This window comes from Aquarana catesbeiana, linkage group LG01 (assembly GCF_042186555.1).
Source record: "Aquarana catesbeiana isolate 2022-GZ linkage group LG01, ASM4218655v1, whole genome shotgun sequence".
Taxonomy (NCBI): domain Eukaryota; kingdom Metazoa; phylum Chordata; class Amphibia; order Anura; family Ranidae; genus Aquarana; species Aquarana catesbeiana.
This window is the reverse complement of record NC_133324.1, coordinates 207,467,743-207,484,100: the sequence shown is the minus strand read 5'-3', so window position 1 is coordinate 207,484,100 and position 16,358 is coordinate 207,467,743. Positions and strand designations below refer to the sequence as shown.

The 16,358-nt window shown below is 41.4% G+C and overlaps 1 protein-coding gene across 6 annotated transcripts in view; it reads right to left on the bottom strand.

Moving 5' to 3' along the window:
- The window catches only part of CSNK1G3 (casein kinase 1 gamma 3), a 223,312-nt gene that overhangs the window by 30,182 nt on the left and 176,772 nt on the right, over positions 1-16,358 (bottom strand). For 4 of the 6 annotated variants that reach the window (XM_073624701.1, XM_073624712.1, XM_073624720.1 and 1 more), the window contains exons 7-10: positions 13,758-13,843; positions 12,866-12,950; positions 9,825-9,973; positions 1,689-1,784 (exon numbers count right to left, since the gene is read on the bottom strand). In XM_073624701.1, the coding sequence (XP_073480802.1) occupies positions 1,689-1,784; positions 9,825-9,973; positions 12,866-12,950; positions 13,758-13,843 (416 nt within the window). The remainder of the gene's footprint in view (positions 1-1,688; positions 1,785-9,824; positions 9,974-12,865; positions 12,951-13,757; positions 13,844-16,358) is intronic. The other 2 variants (XM_073624706.1, XM_073624728.1) reach the window with 1 other exon arrangement.

The window sequence follows — 16,358 nt, the reverse complement described above, 5'->3', positions numbered from 1 at the left end:
CAGAATTTCCAGTTTCCATTGACCATGCCAATTATTAAGATAAATGATGGCATCATAGTCCCTTGATGGATTTTCCATAATGTAAAATGGCCGCTGAATCGAGCAGTGAGCATGTGACCTCAGTTACCCTTGAACTCCAGGCAGATATGCAAAAATACAGAATAATCAATATATATCATGTTAGTCGAAGTGCTTTAATATATTATTAGACACCTGAAAGTCTCTGCTCAACAGACGTCAAGTTGGGAATGGACAGGGCAACAGTTTGAACCTGGCAAGGCTCTATTGCTTTGTTCACAGTTATTAACCTAATCAGGAACTCATGCCTGTGCTTTTCACATTAACCACTTCAGCCTTGTAAGATTTTCCCCCCTTCCTGACCAGAGCACTTTTTACAATATAAAGTGCAAATCGTGAGTAAAAAAACCAAGCGCTGAGATGGATATAAATAAATCTGAGTGAATACGAATAAATATGAGTGAATAAAAATAAATAAAAGTGAGTAAAGGCTGATCAATAAAATTAAGCTGCTATCAATACAAGGTGATCAGAATCCCATAAAGCATAAAACATAAAAAATTTGATGCGCTTTAATAGTAAAATAAAATTTTCGATATGTATTATAGTTGAAAATAAAAATTATGGGGTTTTTTGTTGTTTATAGTGCAAAAAAAAAAAAAACTGCAGAGGTGATCAAATAACACCAAATAAAGGCCCTATTTGTGGGGGGAAAAAAGAAAAATCTATTTAATTTTGATACAGCCTCGCACAAACGCGCATTTGTCAGTGAAAGCGACGCAGTGCCGTATCGCAAAAAATGGCCCGGTCATTTAGGGGGTAAAGCCTTCCGTGGCTGAAGCGGTTAAGCACTGAATGGCTACTCAGTCCGTGCTTACAAATGGACCAGTATATTTGTCACTTTTCCAGGGTCATATGGCAACAAATGAAAGCAGTGAAATTGAATGAAATGATTTACTAGCAATATGTTTAGTGAGAAAATATAGCCAAACTGTAAAAGTGACAAGCAGTAGCCATGGAATGCTTAGGTAGGCACCATCCCTGGACTTGCAGCAGCCTTTTCATAGCTGAATAGCAACAGAAGAATTGTGTCTTCTATCATATTTACTTCCAAATCAAAAACAGGAAGCAGATGGTCACAGAAGTTCCTTTTTAAAATGAAGAAACAAAAGCAGTAATTTGCTATGGGCAACTGCTGTAATTCTACTCAAGTTCCTTCACTCCAGCATATGTATATCAGCTGTAGGGGTTCCTGGCTTGTCAGACATTAACGTGAAACCCCTTATTTGTGGCCTAGCTTGGTAGTTTCACTAGAGTTTAGGCTTCTTTGATAAAAGTGGAAATATAAACAAACATTGACTGCCTTCTATATAATGGACCCTTAATCTAGATGCTGACAAGTTGCTGTCCTGCTCCACATAAAAATTAGAAGGTAAATATGTTTATTACATAACTAAGCACTGGCAGTTAAAACTAAAAAGATATTAAAAAAAAAAAAAAAAAAACAACACTACATATTAGGAACACCTTGTGTTACCTCTACATAATAGTATATTATTTGTATTATTTTGAATGTACAAAAAATAAATTAGTAAGCACGTTTGTTGATATTAAATGCAAAAAAAAAAAGTTACTATTGTGAGGATTGTAGCTGACCAGGTCACACTTACCTGATTTTTGGCTTGCTGCATCTTATCTCTGTGTTGATGTGCTTCTCTGTTTGATGAAAGAGCTGGATCTGCATGAATGGAGCCAACTGGCGTGGGCTATTGTGAGGGAGTAACAAAAAAAAAGGAATATGTTTTAAAATAGAGATACGGTATACCAAATCATAAACGTCTGCCACTTATCAAAGGCTCACATTCGACAGGTCTACATCTCTACAGATCTGTGCAACCCACGTATGCTAAAATGCACTGCGGCACTGAACAATGCAATGTATTTAACACAGATGTACTACTGGGCTTTAGGATAATACTTTGAGCTCAGGGATACAAGTATCAAATTGTGTTCAACATATGGACATATTGTATAAAGAAAGCTGATGTGAAAGTGACAAATGTCCCCTCAGATTATGGTACTGTAAAATTTAAAACTTTAAAGCCCCGCACACACGAGCCAAATGCTGGCCGACAGCCGCCGGTTCAATAGAAACCGGCCAGCAATTGGTCCGTGGGTATGGCAGCCGGTCTGACAAAAACCTTGTGTCAGACGAGCATGCTGGAAAACCAGTAGCAGACCAATGGCTGAGAGCACTGAGCGGAGTGTTCTGGCGGGGGCTGTTGTGTCAGAACACGCTGCACTAACTTAGGATCGTTTGGTTGAAGGGCAAAAATCTTCTAGTGTGTATTAGGCTTTTCTGTACTTCTGATAAGCATTTTAATCAACTTCTGAAGCGACATTCTGGCCGCATAGCTTGATGCAGTAAAACATATAAAATTGCAGTTTTGACCTTGTTTTGTGTATGCACTACACTATATCTGACAGCAGCATGGTTTCTGATAGGGTTGCATTGATACTAGTATCAGTATTGTTGCCGATACCGATTATTTGCACAAGTATCGGTACTCGTGCAAATGCACAGATACCTGAAACCGATACTTTTCAAGCTCAGTTCTTTGAGCCATCAGTGGGTCTCCCCAGTGTTAAAGAAGTCCGGTAATTGGAGCTAACAAAAAAAAAAAAAAAACGCCAGCAATGTTTAATAACAACATTGCTCAGCCCTGAAACACTAAAATAAAAAGAAACAGTTTCTTCATCTGCAGATCAAGGGGATGAACAAATGTTTAACCCGATAATAACCCCTAATTTAATCTAATCAGCCTTTATTAACTCCCTATTCTCCTCCATTTAATTATTATTTTCCTGCTTTTTTTTCCCTTTGTTCACGTCTATTTTATAAACGATAAACAATTAAAACTTTTTTTGTTTACTTTGTTAATGAATATTTTGACACATATATTAACATATATTTACACATTTCACAAAAAATTTCAAAAAGCGCTAAATTAAAAAAAAAAAAATCAATTTATTTAATTTGTAAATAACTTTTCAAGGCTTTGTACCATTGCTGACAGCTGAAGTTAAAACAAAACAGTTGCAGTACTAAAAAAAAAAAAAAAAAAAAAAAAAAAAAAATGTATCGGTACCAGTACTCATTGTAAAAAAAATGGTATCGGTGCATCCCTAGTTCCTGATTACCTGACCACTAGGATGTTATAATGATCACATAGCAAGGTAACAAGTCTTTAAAAGCTATTTAAAATGGGTTCTAAACCCTCAAGGTGTTTCAGATTAATGCATTCTATGCATTAAGCTGAAAAACCTTTTGTGCTGCAGCCACCCCAGAGCCCCCTTTTTACTTACCTAAACCCAATCGTTCCAGTGATGGGGTCACGCACAGCAGCTCAAGCCGCTGTCTCGTGTCCTCACTAGATAGATTGATAGCAGCAGAAGCAATTGGCGGGAGCTGATGTCAATCAAATCTAGTGACACAGTAGCCGGGGGCGGGGGCGGGGCCGAGTCCCACTGTCTGTGTCAATGGTTGCAGCAGCAGGACTAAGGAGCACGCTCGCACAAGTGCCCCCATGGAAGGCGGCTCTCCGTGGGGACACTCGAGAAAAGGAGGAGCCAGGAGTGCCGCTGAGGTACCCCAGAAGGAGGAGGATCGGGGCCACGCTGTGCAAAACCCTTGCACAGAGGAGGCAAGTATGACATGGTTTTTTTTTAAATAACAAAGAACCTTTGCAACCACTTAATGTAAAAACAGGATATTTTGCTAGTCTATGTAAAATCATTATTTCTGTATTTGAGGACACAGTTACAGCATTAGATCAACTACTAGCAGAGCTTCAAAAGGGGCAGGAAAAATATACAGTATCGGTAAAAATCCTTTTCTTTGACTACATTATGGGACACAGAGTCAGGCTAATACTCATTACCTGCTGGTACGTCCCAGCGCAATAGCCTTGAGGGGAGGGAGACACCCTGCCAAACAATAGCCATCAGAACTTATACAGCAGCCCACAGTACACTGCGGCCAAAAGCCGAATCCTCGGCTGCTCAAAATATTCACTTGATAACATTTTGTGAATGTATGCAAGCTGAAGACCAGGTAGCAGCATTACAAATCATCTGAGCCACAGATACAGATACGTCCAATGAATGCTGTCGTCTCTCTTCCGCCAAGCGAGGCTGAGAGAAAAAAGGCAAAATAATGTCCTGATTTAAATGAAAGACCGACAGCACTTTTGGCAAAAAGGATGGAACAGGTCGTTACATGACCCTGTCGTGGTGAAGGATCAAGTATGGTTCCCTGCACGAAAGGGACGCCAACTCTGACACCCTTCTAGCCGAGGTGATGGCCAAAAGGAAGGCTAGCTTGCGTGACAGCAAGTCTAATGAAATTTCCTTGATCGGTTCAAAAGGTTTTTTCTGCAACACAGACAGCACCAAGTTCAAGTCCCAAGGACACATAGGTGACCTAATGGGGGGAAGCAAGCGAGTTGCCCCCTGTATAAATGTTCGGATCAATGAATGGGGGGCTAAAGGCCTTTGGAAGACTACTGATAGGGCTGAAACTTGACCTCTGATTGTAATCAAAGCCAGTTTGATTTCCACAGCTGACTGTAGAAAAGAGAGAAATTCTCCCAATCACGTATTTCCGAGGACGCCATTTTTTGGCATCACACCAATCAATACAAGTCTTCCAGACCTTATGATAGATCTTCCTAGTGACAGCTTTTCTAGCATTCACTAGGGTAGACACCACTGGTCTTGAGATGCCACGGTCCTTTAACACCCTGGCTTCAATAGCCAAGCCGTCAGATTTAGAAACTGTAAATTGGGGTGGAATATAGGAGACAGTAGATCGGGGGGGACGTGTAAGTGTCTATGGCCCATCTATTGTCAGTCTCACAATCTCCAGGAACCAGGGCCTTCTGGGCCAGGCTGGTACAACCAGAATGACTGGAACTCCCTCTCCCCGAATCCTGTGCAACAAAATGTGGAAGGAGAGGGATTGGAGGGAAAGGATAAACCAGGGAGTACTGGCTCCAAGGAACTATCAGAGCATCTGCTCTGATTGCCAGAGGATCCCTTGTTTGGGACACAAACCGCTGTAGCTTGTTGTTGAACCTGGATGCCAATAAGTCAACCTTTGCCATCCCCAATGCTGGCAAATTTCCTGGAACACCCCTGGGTGTAGGGAAAACTCCCCCAGGCAGATCTGCTGGCGTCTGAGATAATCTGCCTTCCAGTTCTCTACTCCCAGGATATGGACTGCAGACAGAATCAGCACATGTCCCTCTGCCCAGGCTAGTATATGGTTCACCTCCTTCAGAGCTGAACGACTCCTGGTACCGCCTTGGTAGTTTATATAGGGCCACTGCAGTGGCATTGTCGGACTGAACCCTGATAGGGCAGTCCTGAAGCTCCACTGTCCAGGACCGTAGGGCCAGACGTACTGCCTGTAATTCCAGGACGTTGATAGGCAGGATCTGTTCTGTCCCTGACCACTTCCCCTGAGCTGTGAGCCCTTCCAGGGTCGCTCCCCAGCCTGAGAGACTGGCATCTGTAGTCAGTATTCAAGTTACCAGGAGAAAGGATTTTCCTTTTCGCAGGTTCTGACAATGCAACCACTAGTTTAGGCTTAAGCGTGCCCGAGGAGATAAGCACATTGGATAATCCAGGGCTTGTCCTCTTCTGTTGCAAGTCAAAAAGATATCTTGTTGTAAAGTCCTGAAATGGAACAAGGCATAGGGCACTGCCTCGAAGGAGGATACCATCCTTCCTAGAAGACTCATACAGAGCCGAATGGAGGGTTGTCTGGTGCCCCTTATCTGACACACCTGAACTTTCAGGGCACAGATCCTTACAGGTGGCAAGAACACTCTTGCTTGAACTGTATCTAGGATCAGACCTAAATTAAATACTTTAGACTTTGAGCTGGGTTGACTTTTTTGGTATTTATGATCCAGCCTAAGCTTTTCAAATACTGCACTGTGCATATTATGCTCTGTTCTAGAGCCTGTACTGAGTGATCTGAGCAGGAGGTCGTCCAGATACCCGAGCAGCAGGATGCCTTGGGCCCCTAAAAGACCCAGTACTGGTGCTAGGACCTTTGTGAACAGTTTCTGTTTGGAGGATCCGAGGGAACGCTGGATCTTAAAAACCTCTGAGGGGGGACCCCCCGCAACTCCAGCTTGTAACCGCGAGATATAAGTGAGGTGACCCACTCATCCTGAATTATTGTTCTCCAAATGTCCACAAAGTGCAGCAGCCTTCCCCCCACTCCATGGAGTGGGGGCGTCCCCTCAAAAGGAGGACTTGGTGCTGGGTTTAGAAGAGCTTTGGACCCAGGCCTTTTTCTGGCCCTGGCACCCTGTTGGCAGCAGAACCGCCTCGACACTGAGACATTTGAGGAAGCAGTCCCTGAGGTTTTAAACGAGGGACGTCTGGTGCTTTCCTTCACAGGAAGTAGACAACTCTACCCTCCGGAAATCCTTTGGATATATTTGTCCAGATGATCACCAAATAAACGTTACCCATGAAAAGGGAAACCGGACAATTTTTTACAAGGAAGCTCGGCTGACCAGTTCTTAAGCCACAAATGTCTGCACATATGTACAGACAAGAGAGCCAAACGAGAAACCTGCTGTATTGAATCCTTTAAAGCATCAACAGCAAAACACAGCGCTTGAGGAATATCTGTCTTACTTTCAGGCAGATCATCCTCCTGGTTAGGCCTATCAGGCTGTTTGAGCTGATCCTTTATGAAAAGGCAGATACCAATTGCTGCAACAGCTGGACTGGCCAAAAGAAAAGGAAGCTTTTAATAATGACTCCAATGTCTTGTTAACAGGGTCTTTCAAGCCCTGTGCATTATCTACCGGACAATTTAAGTTCTTGTTTAAGGAAGAGACTGCTGCATCTATGGCTGGCATGCTCCATTTTTTAACAAACTTTTCATCCATGGGATATAAAAGTGAAAACCTCTTAGGAGGAACAAAAATCTTGTCAGGATGTTCCCAATCAGCATACACCGCCTGTTCCAACAGTGGGTTAAGGGGGAAAGCCTGTGCGGCCTGTAGAGGCCTCAGGGATCCCAAAGAGGACCAGGGGGGCTCAGTCACCTCTGCAAGATGCAACTTAAAGGCAGAATGAACCATTTCGGTCAGAGTCAGGATCAGAAGCCTCTGCGACCCTTCCCTGTAGTGTTAGTCCTGCTCCTTTTTTTTTTTTTTTAAGACTTTTACCAGCCACAAAAAGAGTACTTGGGTGTAGTATTAAAACACCTCAGAAGAGAGACCCTTTAATAGGGCTCATCAAGCCCCTATGTAACAAGCCTGCTAAGCACCTTTAGCCTGCAAAGCAACACTTGGTGACTCACGTGACCTGGGTAAGGAGAAATGAAACGCTGCAAGTGCCTGTTCAGAGCCTGTTCTGTATCCCACAGCTGCCTTCTGGAAGCACCGCATGCTTGGCCTACACAGCTGAAATAAGCTGGGTGTGCGCTGGAACGTTCTGTGCAAGAGCACGCACGTGCGCGGTCCAAGCGAACAGGCGTGGCTGTATTCGCTCATGACAAGCAAAAAAGGTACACTTTGCAAACGCCCACAGCTAGCCCAAAACTCCCCCGTATGGTCACCGCACACAGGTGTCCAGCCTCTAGCTAGCTTGACTGATTGTTACAATCACTGGGACACCCCACAATAATAAGTAAAGGGGTTTCACTTACCCGTCCAGGCGCAGGGCAGCTTAGAGCCCAAACTACACCCATCACAGCGGGTTCCTGTCACTTGAGGACTTTCAAGGACTGGGGACCCTTTTCATGTTTAGGGTCCACTCCCTTTTCATGTTTAGGGTCCACTCCCTTGGACTTGTACAGCACCATGCAGGAATGCCTTAGAGCTGTGGTGTCCAGGATTCCACTTCGCAGCGTCCAGCGCCCGGAGGCCACATTACAGGTAAAACCTTGCAGGATCTTGAGTCTTCTTTGCGAGGCTCGGGTACCATTTATCTAAGCATATAAAGCCTGTGTCAAATGGATCTGATCTGTCAATCCCTTGATTCATTTAAGAACTGTTTGTGGGAATAGAGACCTGGAGCTCAGAGAGCTCAAACAAACCGTGTCATCCACCTTGCAGACACTGGTAAAAAACTGAAGTACTTTCTGTATGGGAGGGGTTATATATGGGATCACTTCCTGTCTAAAGACCTTTGGTCTACCAGTGTATATTCACCTGGAGAGTATAATCCAGAAGGTAATGAATATTATAGCCTGACTCTGTGTCCAATGATGTATGAAAAAGAAAAAGGTGTTAACAGGCAGTAATGATACCAGAGGGAACAGAAATAAGACTGCCAACACTTATAGCTGACCTTTACCTGTGCCTAGGTCCAACCACTGCTCTATCCTGCACTGCATAAAAGCTAGGAGAACGGCAATGGAGAAAGAACAACACAACCTTATAAATTCACACCATGCAAAACATGCCTTCTAAGTATGAAGATGTATTTTACAAGACATGGTCTTGCAAGTCTTAAGCAAGGTATGGATAACCCTCTGTTCCACACTTGGCTTTCAACAGCCCCAGTCCCCCGTTGTTTGCCCAAGACATTGGCTGGAAACCACCATCCAAAGCCAAGGTCTCCAAGGGGAACACTGTGACCGACCATTTGGCTAGCCTGTCATGTGTGCCTTCCTAGGGAAAGAACCCCACAGGATGCTCACAATATAGTTGGGCCACTGCAGCTGAACCTGCATGCACTTAATGGCTGCAACTGGGAGATTAGGAGGGTTATCATAAAGTTTAAAAAAATTACATGGTGCCCACGGTCAATAGAAGGAATAGTGCCCCATAAATGGTAATCGTGGGGTCTATAGGAAGAATGGCGCCCTATTGTTGGTGTCAGTGGGAGAAATAATGTCACGTTCTTGTTGTCAGGAGGAATAGCACCCCATCATTGGTCTCCATGGGAAAAATAGTGCCTTGTATCAGTGCTAGGAATAGTGACCCAAAGGCTGGCTAAGGCAAGGCTGCATCTGGCCCACAGGCCAGAGTTTGGAGACCACTGTGCTAGGCTAAGAACAAAGTTGTTTCAGTGTCAGGGGGATGTTGGCTGCCAGCAGGGGTCAACCCCCACGTTTTCTTTTGTTTGTTAGTTATACCTAGCATCCGATTCCTGCAGGAGGCACTATACCCAATATATGATATAAAAGAGAAGCAGTGTCCTCCAATGAACAAGAGAAAAATGCATTTTATTCCCCCTTTTTGTCCATTTATCAGCATATAAGAAAAATCTGAGCAGGTAATTTCTATACAATCTTGAAAAGGGTAAACAATTTTAAATCTAGAGATATAAAGTTAAAGTTTTAGTCCAGGTAATATGCAGTTATATGGTCATGAAAGTAGACTGCCTGGCCTAATAAATCCTCAATCTATTTTTTTTAGCATGTTTAGCATCATGTCTCACTGTATACAGTTTCTCTAACCAAACAGTTTTTTGCGAAGCCATTGCACATTTCTTACCTGAAGATACAGCTAGTAACATTGTTGTAAGTAGAAGTGTTGTCAGTCTACCATGTGCACTACATTAGCTAGATAGCTATTGTGCCATCTGACAGACCTGATAGGCAGCCCAATGGGGCAACTAAAGGAGCACACATGACAGCCTGCTAACAAGAAGGTGGTTGCTGAAACGAAAGCTCCTCGGCCCAAAGATGTGAACTTTGCATCAAACCTGAGCCACAAAGAAAAAATTAAATAGCATTGTCAACATTTGCCTATAACTATTGTACTTACTAGTTGCTTCCCAGTCCAGTCATATTCATAGTCAAACATATATCCCTTTCGATCAAACAAATCTGTAAATAGTTTTCTTAAGTAGTCGTAGTCCGGTTTTTCAAAAAAATCTAGCCTTCTTACATAGCGTAGGTATGTGGCCATTTCTTCTGCAAATTTAAAAATAAAAGGTAATTGACAGTAATGAATTGGTATATGGAAAGAAAAAGATCCTGGACGGCCGCACACCATAGAAGGCATCTTTATTGATATGAAGAAATAAAATCCAAAAGGCAGTCACCTCATGTACAGGGAGGAACAGGAAAAATAGTTAATATGTTTCACGCCCCATCATGGCGCTTATTCATAGTATATGTCTGAACAATGAAAAAGCTTCCTAGTGAAAGCAAGGCAAAGGCAATAAAAAAAAAAAAAAAAAAAAAAAAACACACACACACACACACACACACACACACACACACACACACACACACACACACCACATAGCAAGTTGTGACCTTTTTTTAGCATACTCCCCAGATTCTGTAAAGAGCGATTATAAACTGACAAAGAAATTAACAGTCTATAGTTTTAATGGTAGTTTGTTTTGTTTCAACAGTGAGAGACGGAACAAAAAAAAAAAAAAAAAAAAAACAGAAAAAACGCATTTCAAAAAAGTTATAAATTGATTTGCATTTTAATGGAGTGAAATAAGTATGTGAGCCCCTATCAAATAAGCAAGATTTCTGGCAACCAGGTGTCTTCTATACAGGTAACGAGCTGAGATTGGGAGCATTCTCTTAAAGGGAGTGCTCCTAATCTATAAACAAAAAAGTCAGTGCTACTACCTATACATCACATAGAAAACAGAGCTCCTGGGTGCTCGATCCAGTGTCGCTGGCCGAGTAGAGAAATGAGGAAAAGATGATCCACACTCCAGTGATTGCTCTTAAAATATGTTGTATTTATTGTCAAGCCACAGTGACCAAATGCAAATAGTGTTCCTAATCTCAGCTTGTTACCTGTATAAAAGACTTCGCCAAGACCAAAGAGCTGTCCAAGGATGTCGGAGACAAGACTTTAGAACCAAGGCTGGAATGGGCTACAAGACCATCGCCAAGCAGCTTGGTGAGTGGGTGACAACAGTTGGTGCGATTATTCACAAATAGAAGAAACACAAAATAACTGTCAATCTCTGTCTGGGGCTCCATGCAAGATCTCACCTCGTGGAGTTTCAAAGATCATGAGAACTGAGGAATCAGCCCAGAAATACATGGGGGAATCTTGACAATGGTCTCAAGACAGCTGGGACCATAGTCACCAAGAAAACAATTGGTAACACACTATGCCGTGAAGGACTGACATCCTGCAGCGCCTGCAAGGTCCCCTTACTCAAGAAAGCACATGTACGGGCTAAACACCTGAACGATTCAAAGGAGAACTGGGTGAAAGTGTTGTAGTCAGAGGAGAGCAAAATCTAACTCTTTGGCATCAACTCATTTCGCTGTGTTTGGAGGAGGAGGAGGAGGAATGCTGCCAATGACCCCAAGAACACCATCCCCACCATCAAACATGGGTGTTTTTCTGCTAAGGGTACAGGACAACTTCACTGCATCAAAGGGACGATGGATGAGGCCATGTACCCTCAAATCTTGGGTGAGAACCAACTTTCCTCAGCCAGGGCATTGAAAATGGGTCGTGGATGGATATGCCTATTAACTAAATTATACACCACACTTTTCTTTAAGGTTATTAACCGATGAATCGAAACAATAATTGGCCAACTAATCGATTATGAAAATAATCGTTAGTTGCAGCCCTACCTGTTTCTTTAACCAGCCGATATTCAGCCCGTGTGTACTAGGCTTTAGTTAAAGTTTAACTAAAGTTTAACTAAAGGCAAAACTTTTTTTTTTTTTGTATCAAGTAGAGAGGGATTAGAACGCTTGTAATTTTTACTGCTGTCTGTGCCCGATTCACCCTCTCCATTTGTTCAGTTTATCATTATCATTGAAAGTAAAAGAAAATCCCAAATTTTGGGTGGTCCCCAGAAAAGTAATAAAGGGGAAAACTTCCAATGAGGACACTAATTTCCTTAATTTGCAGTGATTTTCTCTCACTTACAGTTTGGCTATGGGACAGGAAGTGCAGGGAAATCTGCAATGGGATGGCGAAAAAAATCTGACTGGGGTTATAACTAGGGTTGCACCGATACTAGTATCGGTACCGGTGCCGATACCGAGTATTTGCACAAGTATTGGTACTCGTGCAAATGCACTGATACCTGAAACCGATACTTTCAGGCTCGGCTCTTTGAGCTGTCAGTGGGTCTCCCCAGTGTTAAAGAAGTCTGGTAATTGGAGTTGTCAAAAAAAAAAAAAAAAGCCGGCAATGTTTATTACCAACACCGCTCAGCCCTGAAACACTAAAATAAAAAGAAACATTGTTGTTTCTTCATCTGCAGATCAAAGGGATGAACAAATGTTCCTGTTTATTATTTTCCTGCTTTTTTTCTTTTGTTCACGTCTATTTTATAAACGATAAACAATTAAAGCTTTTTTTTTGTTTTTGTTTGATTTGTTAGTGAATATTTTCACACATATATATTAACATATATTTACACATGTCACATTGAAAAAACGCTAAATTAAAAAACAATTTATTTCATTTGTAAATAACTTTTCAATGCTTTGTACCATTGCTGACAGCTGAAAAACAAAACAGTTGCAGTAGGTATCTGGTAATTGGTATCAGGGAGTACTAAAAAAAAAAAAAAAAAAAAAAAAAGTATTGGTACTCATACTCATTGTAAAAAAAATGGTATTGGTGCATCCCTAGTTATAACCCTCTCTTGCTCTATCTAAAATAAAAAACACATTTTGCCTATAGTTCTACTTTAGGGAGGTGAAGAATCTATTAAATGCTACATAAATGGGTCTAAGAAGAACACCACATTTTGGTAAAAGTGATATACTCATTAAATGCAATCTGCAAATAAGAGAAAGTGGTGGTGCTAGTTTTCATCATTCTATCAGAAATAAACCAATACGAAAACTTTTTACCTGGAAAATTCTCACAAAGTACTTCAATTGGAGTTGCTCGCTTCGTATCTCCAATTTTCTGATACCTTTCTTTTAATGTGTCCGCCTACAAAACAAAAGCAAAAAAAAAATAAAGCTGCATGTATACACACACACACATATATATTTACATACAAACATACTGCACAGAAACATTTGTGGTTAATATTGAGAATCACAGGCAACATAAATATAGGTGTATACTGCAGACTAACAAAATTTTCACAAACCAGTGCTACAATGTGGCAGGTTTAAAAAGTTTAAAAGTCCTGAACTGGACAAGCAATTTAGAAGGTAAGCAAGTCAATACTCAACCTATTATTTTTACATGATAAACTATTTTTTGCTTATAGGAGAAGGCAATTGTTCAAGGAAAAGACCTTCAATGCTAAAAACGACAATGGAACCAGGCTGAAGGAAAACAAAATCTAGAAGTTCACAGTGCAGGACTTTAGGCTGGGTTCACACCATTGCGAGTTGGAATGCGGGATCCATGCATCCAATTCATAATAGCAGGAGATTTTGACCGGCTCTTTATGGAGCCGGTTCACTTATCTCTGCAGCAGGTCTGGTGCGTTTTGCAGAAGCATCTATTGGTCCATTTCAGGTCCAAATTCAGCCCAAAATTCGGGCTAAAATCAGACCTGAAACAGTGAACCAGCATGCACCGGACCACTGCTGTGAGCCACATGTGGCTCATATGTGAGCCAAGCCTTAAACTTGTACACAGCAGAACAGGACTATAGTGGTCAACAACTTGCAGCTCCTTGTTCCAACTAAAATATGTTCAACTAATAACATGCTAAAAAGGGTAAACTCACAGAAAATCCTTACAAATAGTATTTAAAAGAGTTACTTCTGAATGAAAATTTACCTTTAGTCCTTGCCAGGGTAGGCTTCCTCGTAGAAAATACATAAACATATGCCCTAATGCTTCTAAGTCATCTCTTCTACTTTGCTCTAGAGTTAAAAAAAATAAATAAAAATAAATTAAATGACAGCGGTCATATAAAAACACATATTATATATTTTATTTTAAATATATATTTATATAGCATTTATCATAATCACACACACATTTTCCTGTGCTTTCCATTTACAGACTGGACAAGAAGAATACAATCTTAATAAATAATCTGGTATAATCTAAATAGTCTGTTGATCTGCTTTGCTGTTGATTTCCTTATGTGGGCTGACAACACAAACAGATTTTTGTGTGTGAAAGGGGTTTCAATTAGACCCCTTTCACAATTAGGCGGTTTTCAAGCACTTTAGCAATTGAAATAGCCTCTGAAAACCGCCTCCCATTCATTGCAATATGTCTTTTCACACTGGGGCATTATGAAAAGTCCTGCAAACAGCATCTTTGGGGTGGATTGGGAGCGCTGTAAATAGCGTTTCCAAAAGGCCCTGCCCATTGCAACGAATGGTCAGTGCTTCCAAAGCGCCTTAAAAAAGCGTTTTGAAAGCGCAGCAAAATGGGCCTTTTTACTTTGTTTTTAAGGTAAAAACCGCCCGATAGCGTCCTAAAAATGGCGCTAAAATACAGCAAAAACAAGCGGCGCTTTAGCGTGAAAGGGGTTTTACATTTTACATGAATATAAAGCAAATATAAGATTGTTGGGTTTCACATACTTTTTAATTCACCAATATAAGAACACAGCTTATATAAATGTATAGGAGTGGGGTGAGCGTGGAACACTAATACTCCTACAGAGGCACCATCCCAGAAAGATATGTAAATATGTGTCCAAAAATTTGTAGAGAAAAATGGGACTCTAATTGTGCCTCGGAGGAGTATAAACAAAATGAGATACAATATATTTATACAAGAGTAATCAAATTTTTATTATTTAAAGAACAAGGTTTAAAATACATTACAATCTTGGTAATTCACTTTGAGTTCAGGGATGTGCTGGTTCCCAACAAATTATACAAGGAATGGCATACGCGTTTTGCAGATATTGCTCTTCGTCAGGGCCTTGCGGATAGCACAGATGAAAGCGTCATGTGAATTCTACAAAGAGAGTCTTAATTAGTACCATACATCATATGATTAGTATGAATACATAATGATGCAAATAACATACATGTATTAATCTGTTTGTCTTTACATCTAGAAATATATACATTGCAACAAATATTAATAAAAAAAAAAAAATTTATATTAAAAAATATTGCACATAAAAACACAATTATAATTTCTCTATATACCCATTGGTGTACAGTCATGTTTTGCCTATAGTGAATTTAGTATGGAAAATCAAGTAGATAGTAGAGGTCGACCGATATATGGCGTTTTCTAATTAATCGGCATCGGCAGATTGTGCTGACAAAAAAGGCCGATTATAACTTCAGCGCGACTTGCAAATGACTTCTGTAATAGAAGTCAATGCAAGTTGCCTGCAGTCTTCTGTGGAGGGACTTCTCTCCTCTCTGACAGCCTGCCAAGTCTGATAAAAGAAGCTGAAAAAATACAATGTTTATACTTATCAATGGACTGAACTCTGTGTGTAGAAGTTCTCAGTTTAACCATTTAAAGACTAAGGCCCCTTTCACACTTATACGACTTGTCCCACGATTTTGTACTGCAAAATCGTATGACAAGTCATTCTCCATGATTTTCAATGACTACCATTCATATTGGCACGACTTTAAGTCGTGCCGACTTGAAAGTAGTCCCTGCACTACTTTGGTCCAACTTCTATGCGAGTTGTACTCCATAGACCTCAATGTTAAACCCTGAAGTAGCATGCAAGTCGTGCCTGAATAATATAGACACGACTTCAGTACGACTTTGTAAGCACAAGCCTGGCCTCGCTATTCGGGAAAGGAAAACTTTTCTTTCATTGTAAGCAAGTAAAGGCGCAAAAAGGCTGGGTATTCCTATGTTCCCATTATGTAAATGACAATAGGTAATTATGACTAATAAAGTCCATAAAAAGTCTATGTGGGTAAACAGACTCAAAAATTCAAAGTCCACACAGATGGCTGCCTTCCTGGAAGAGCTGAACCTAAGCCCCAAAAATCTGCAGAAAAAACACTAGGAAAGGAGGCGCCTCTAAGTGCAGTATTTAAAACCAGATTTAATAAAAAACTCTGTGCAGAACACTCACATTTAGTAGAAAAAACATAAAGCGTGTAATGTAGTTAAAATCTAAGGAAAGGGGGGTCCGTCAGATCCATCACAACAACGCTGGGTCCTGCTGTGCGTACGGCTTTTGCTTGAGCACCGCTGAAGCCGGCCGCAGTGACGGAATTCCAAAGCGAGGCCTGAGACGCTGATGGAAGGCAGGCGCGGAGCTGTGACGTCACTGGAATGCGACGCGTTTCATGAGCGTACGGGCTACGATGTCACGGTAGCCGCGCTTTGATGAAGGAGCGCGGCTACCGTGACATCGTAGCCCGTACGCTCATGAAACGCGTCGCATTCCAGTGACGTCACAGCTCCGCGCCTGCCTTCCATCAGCGTCTC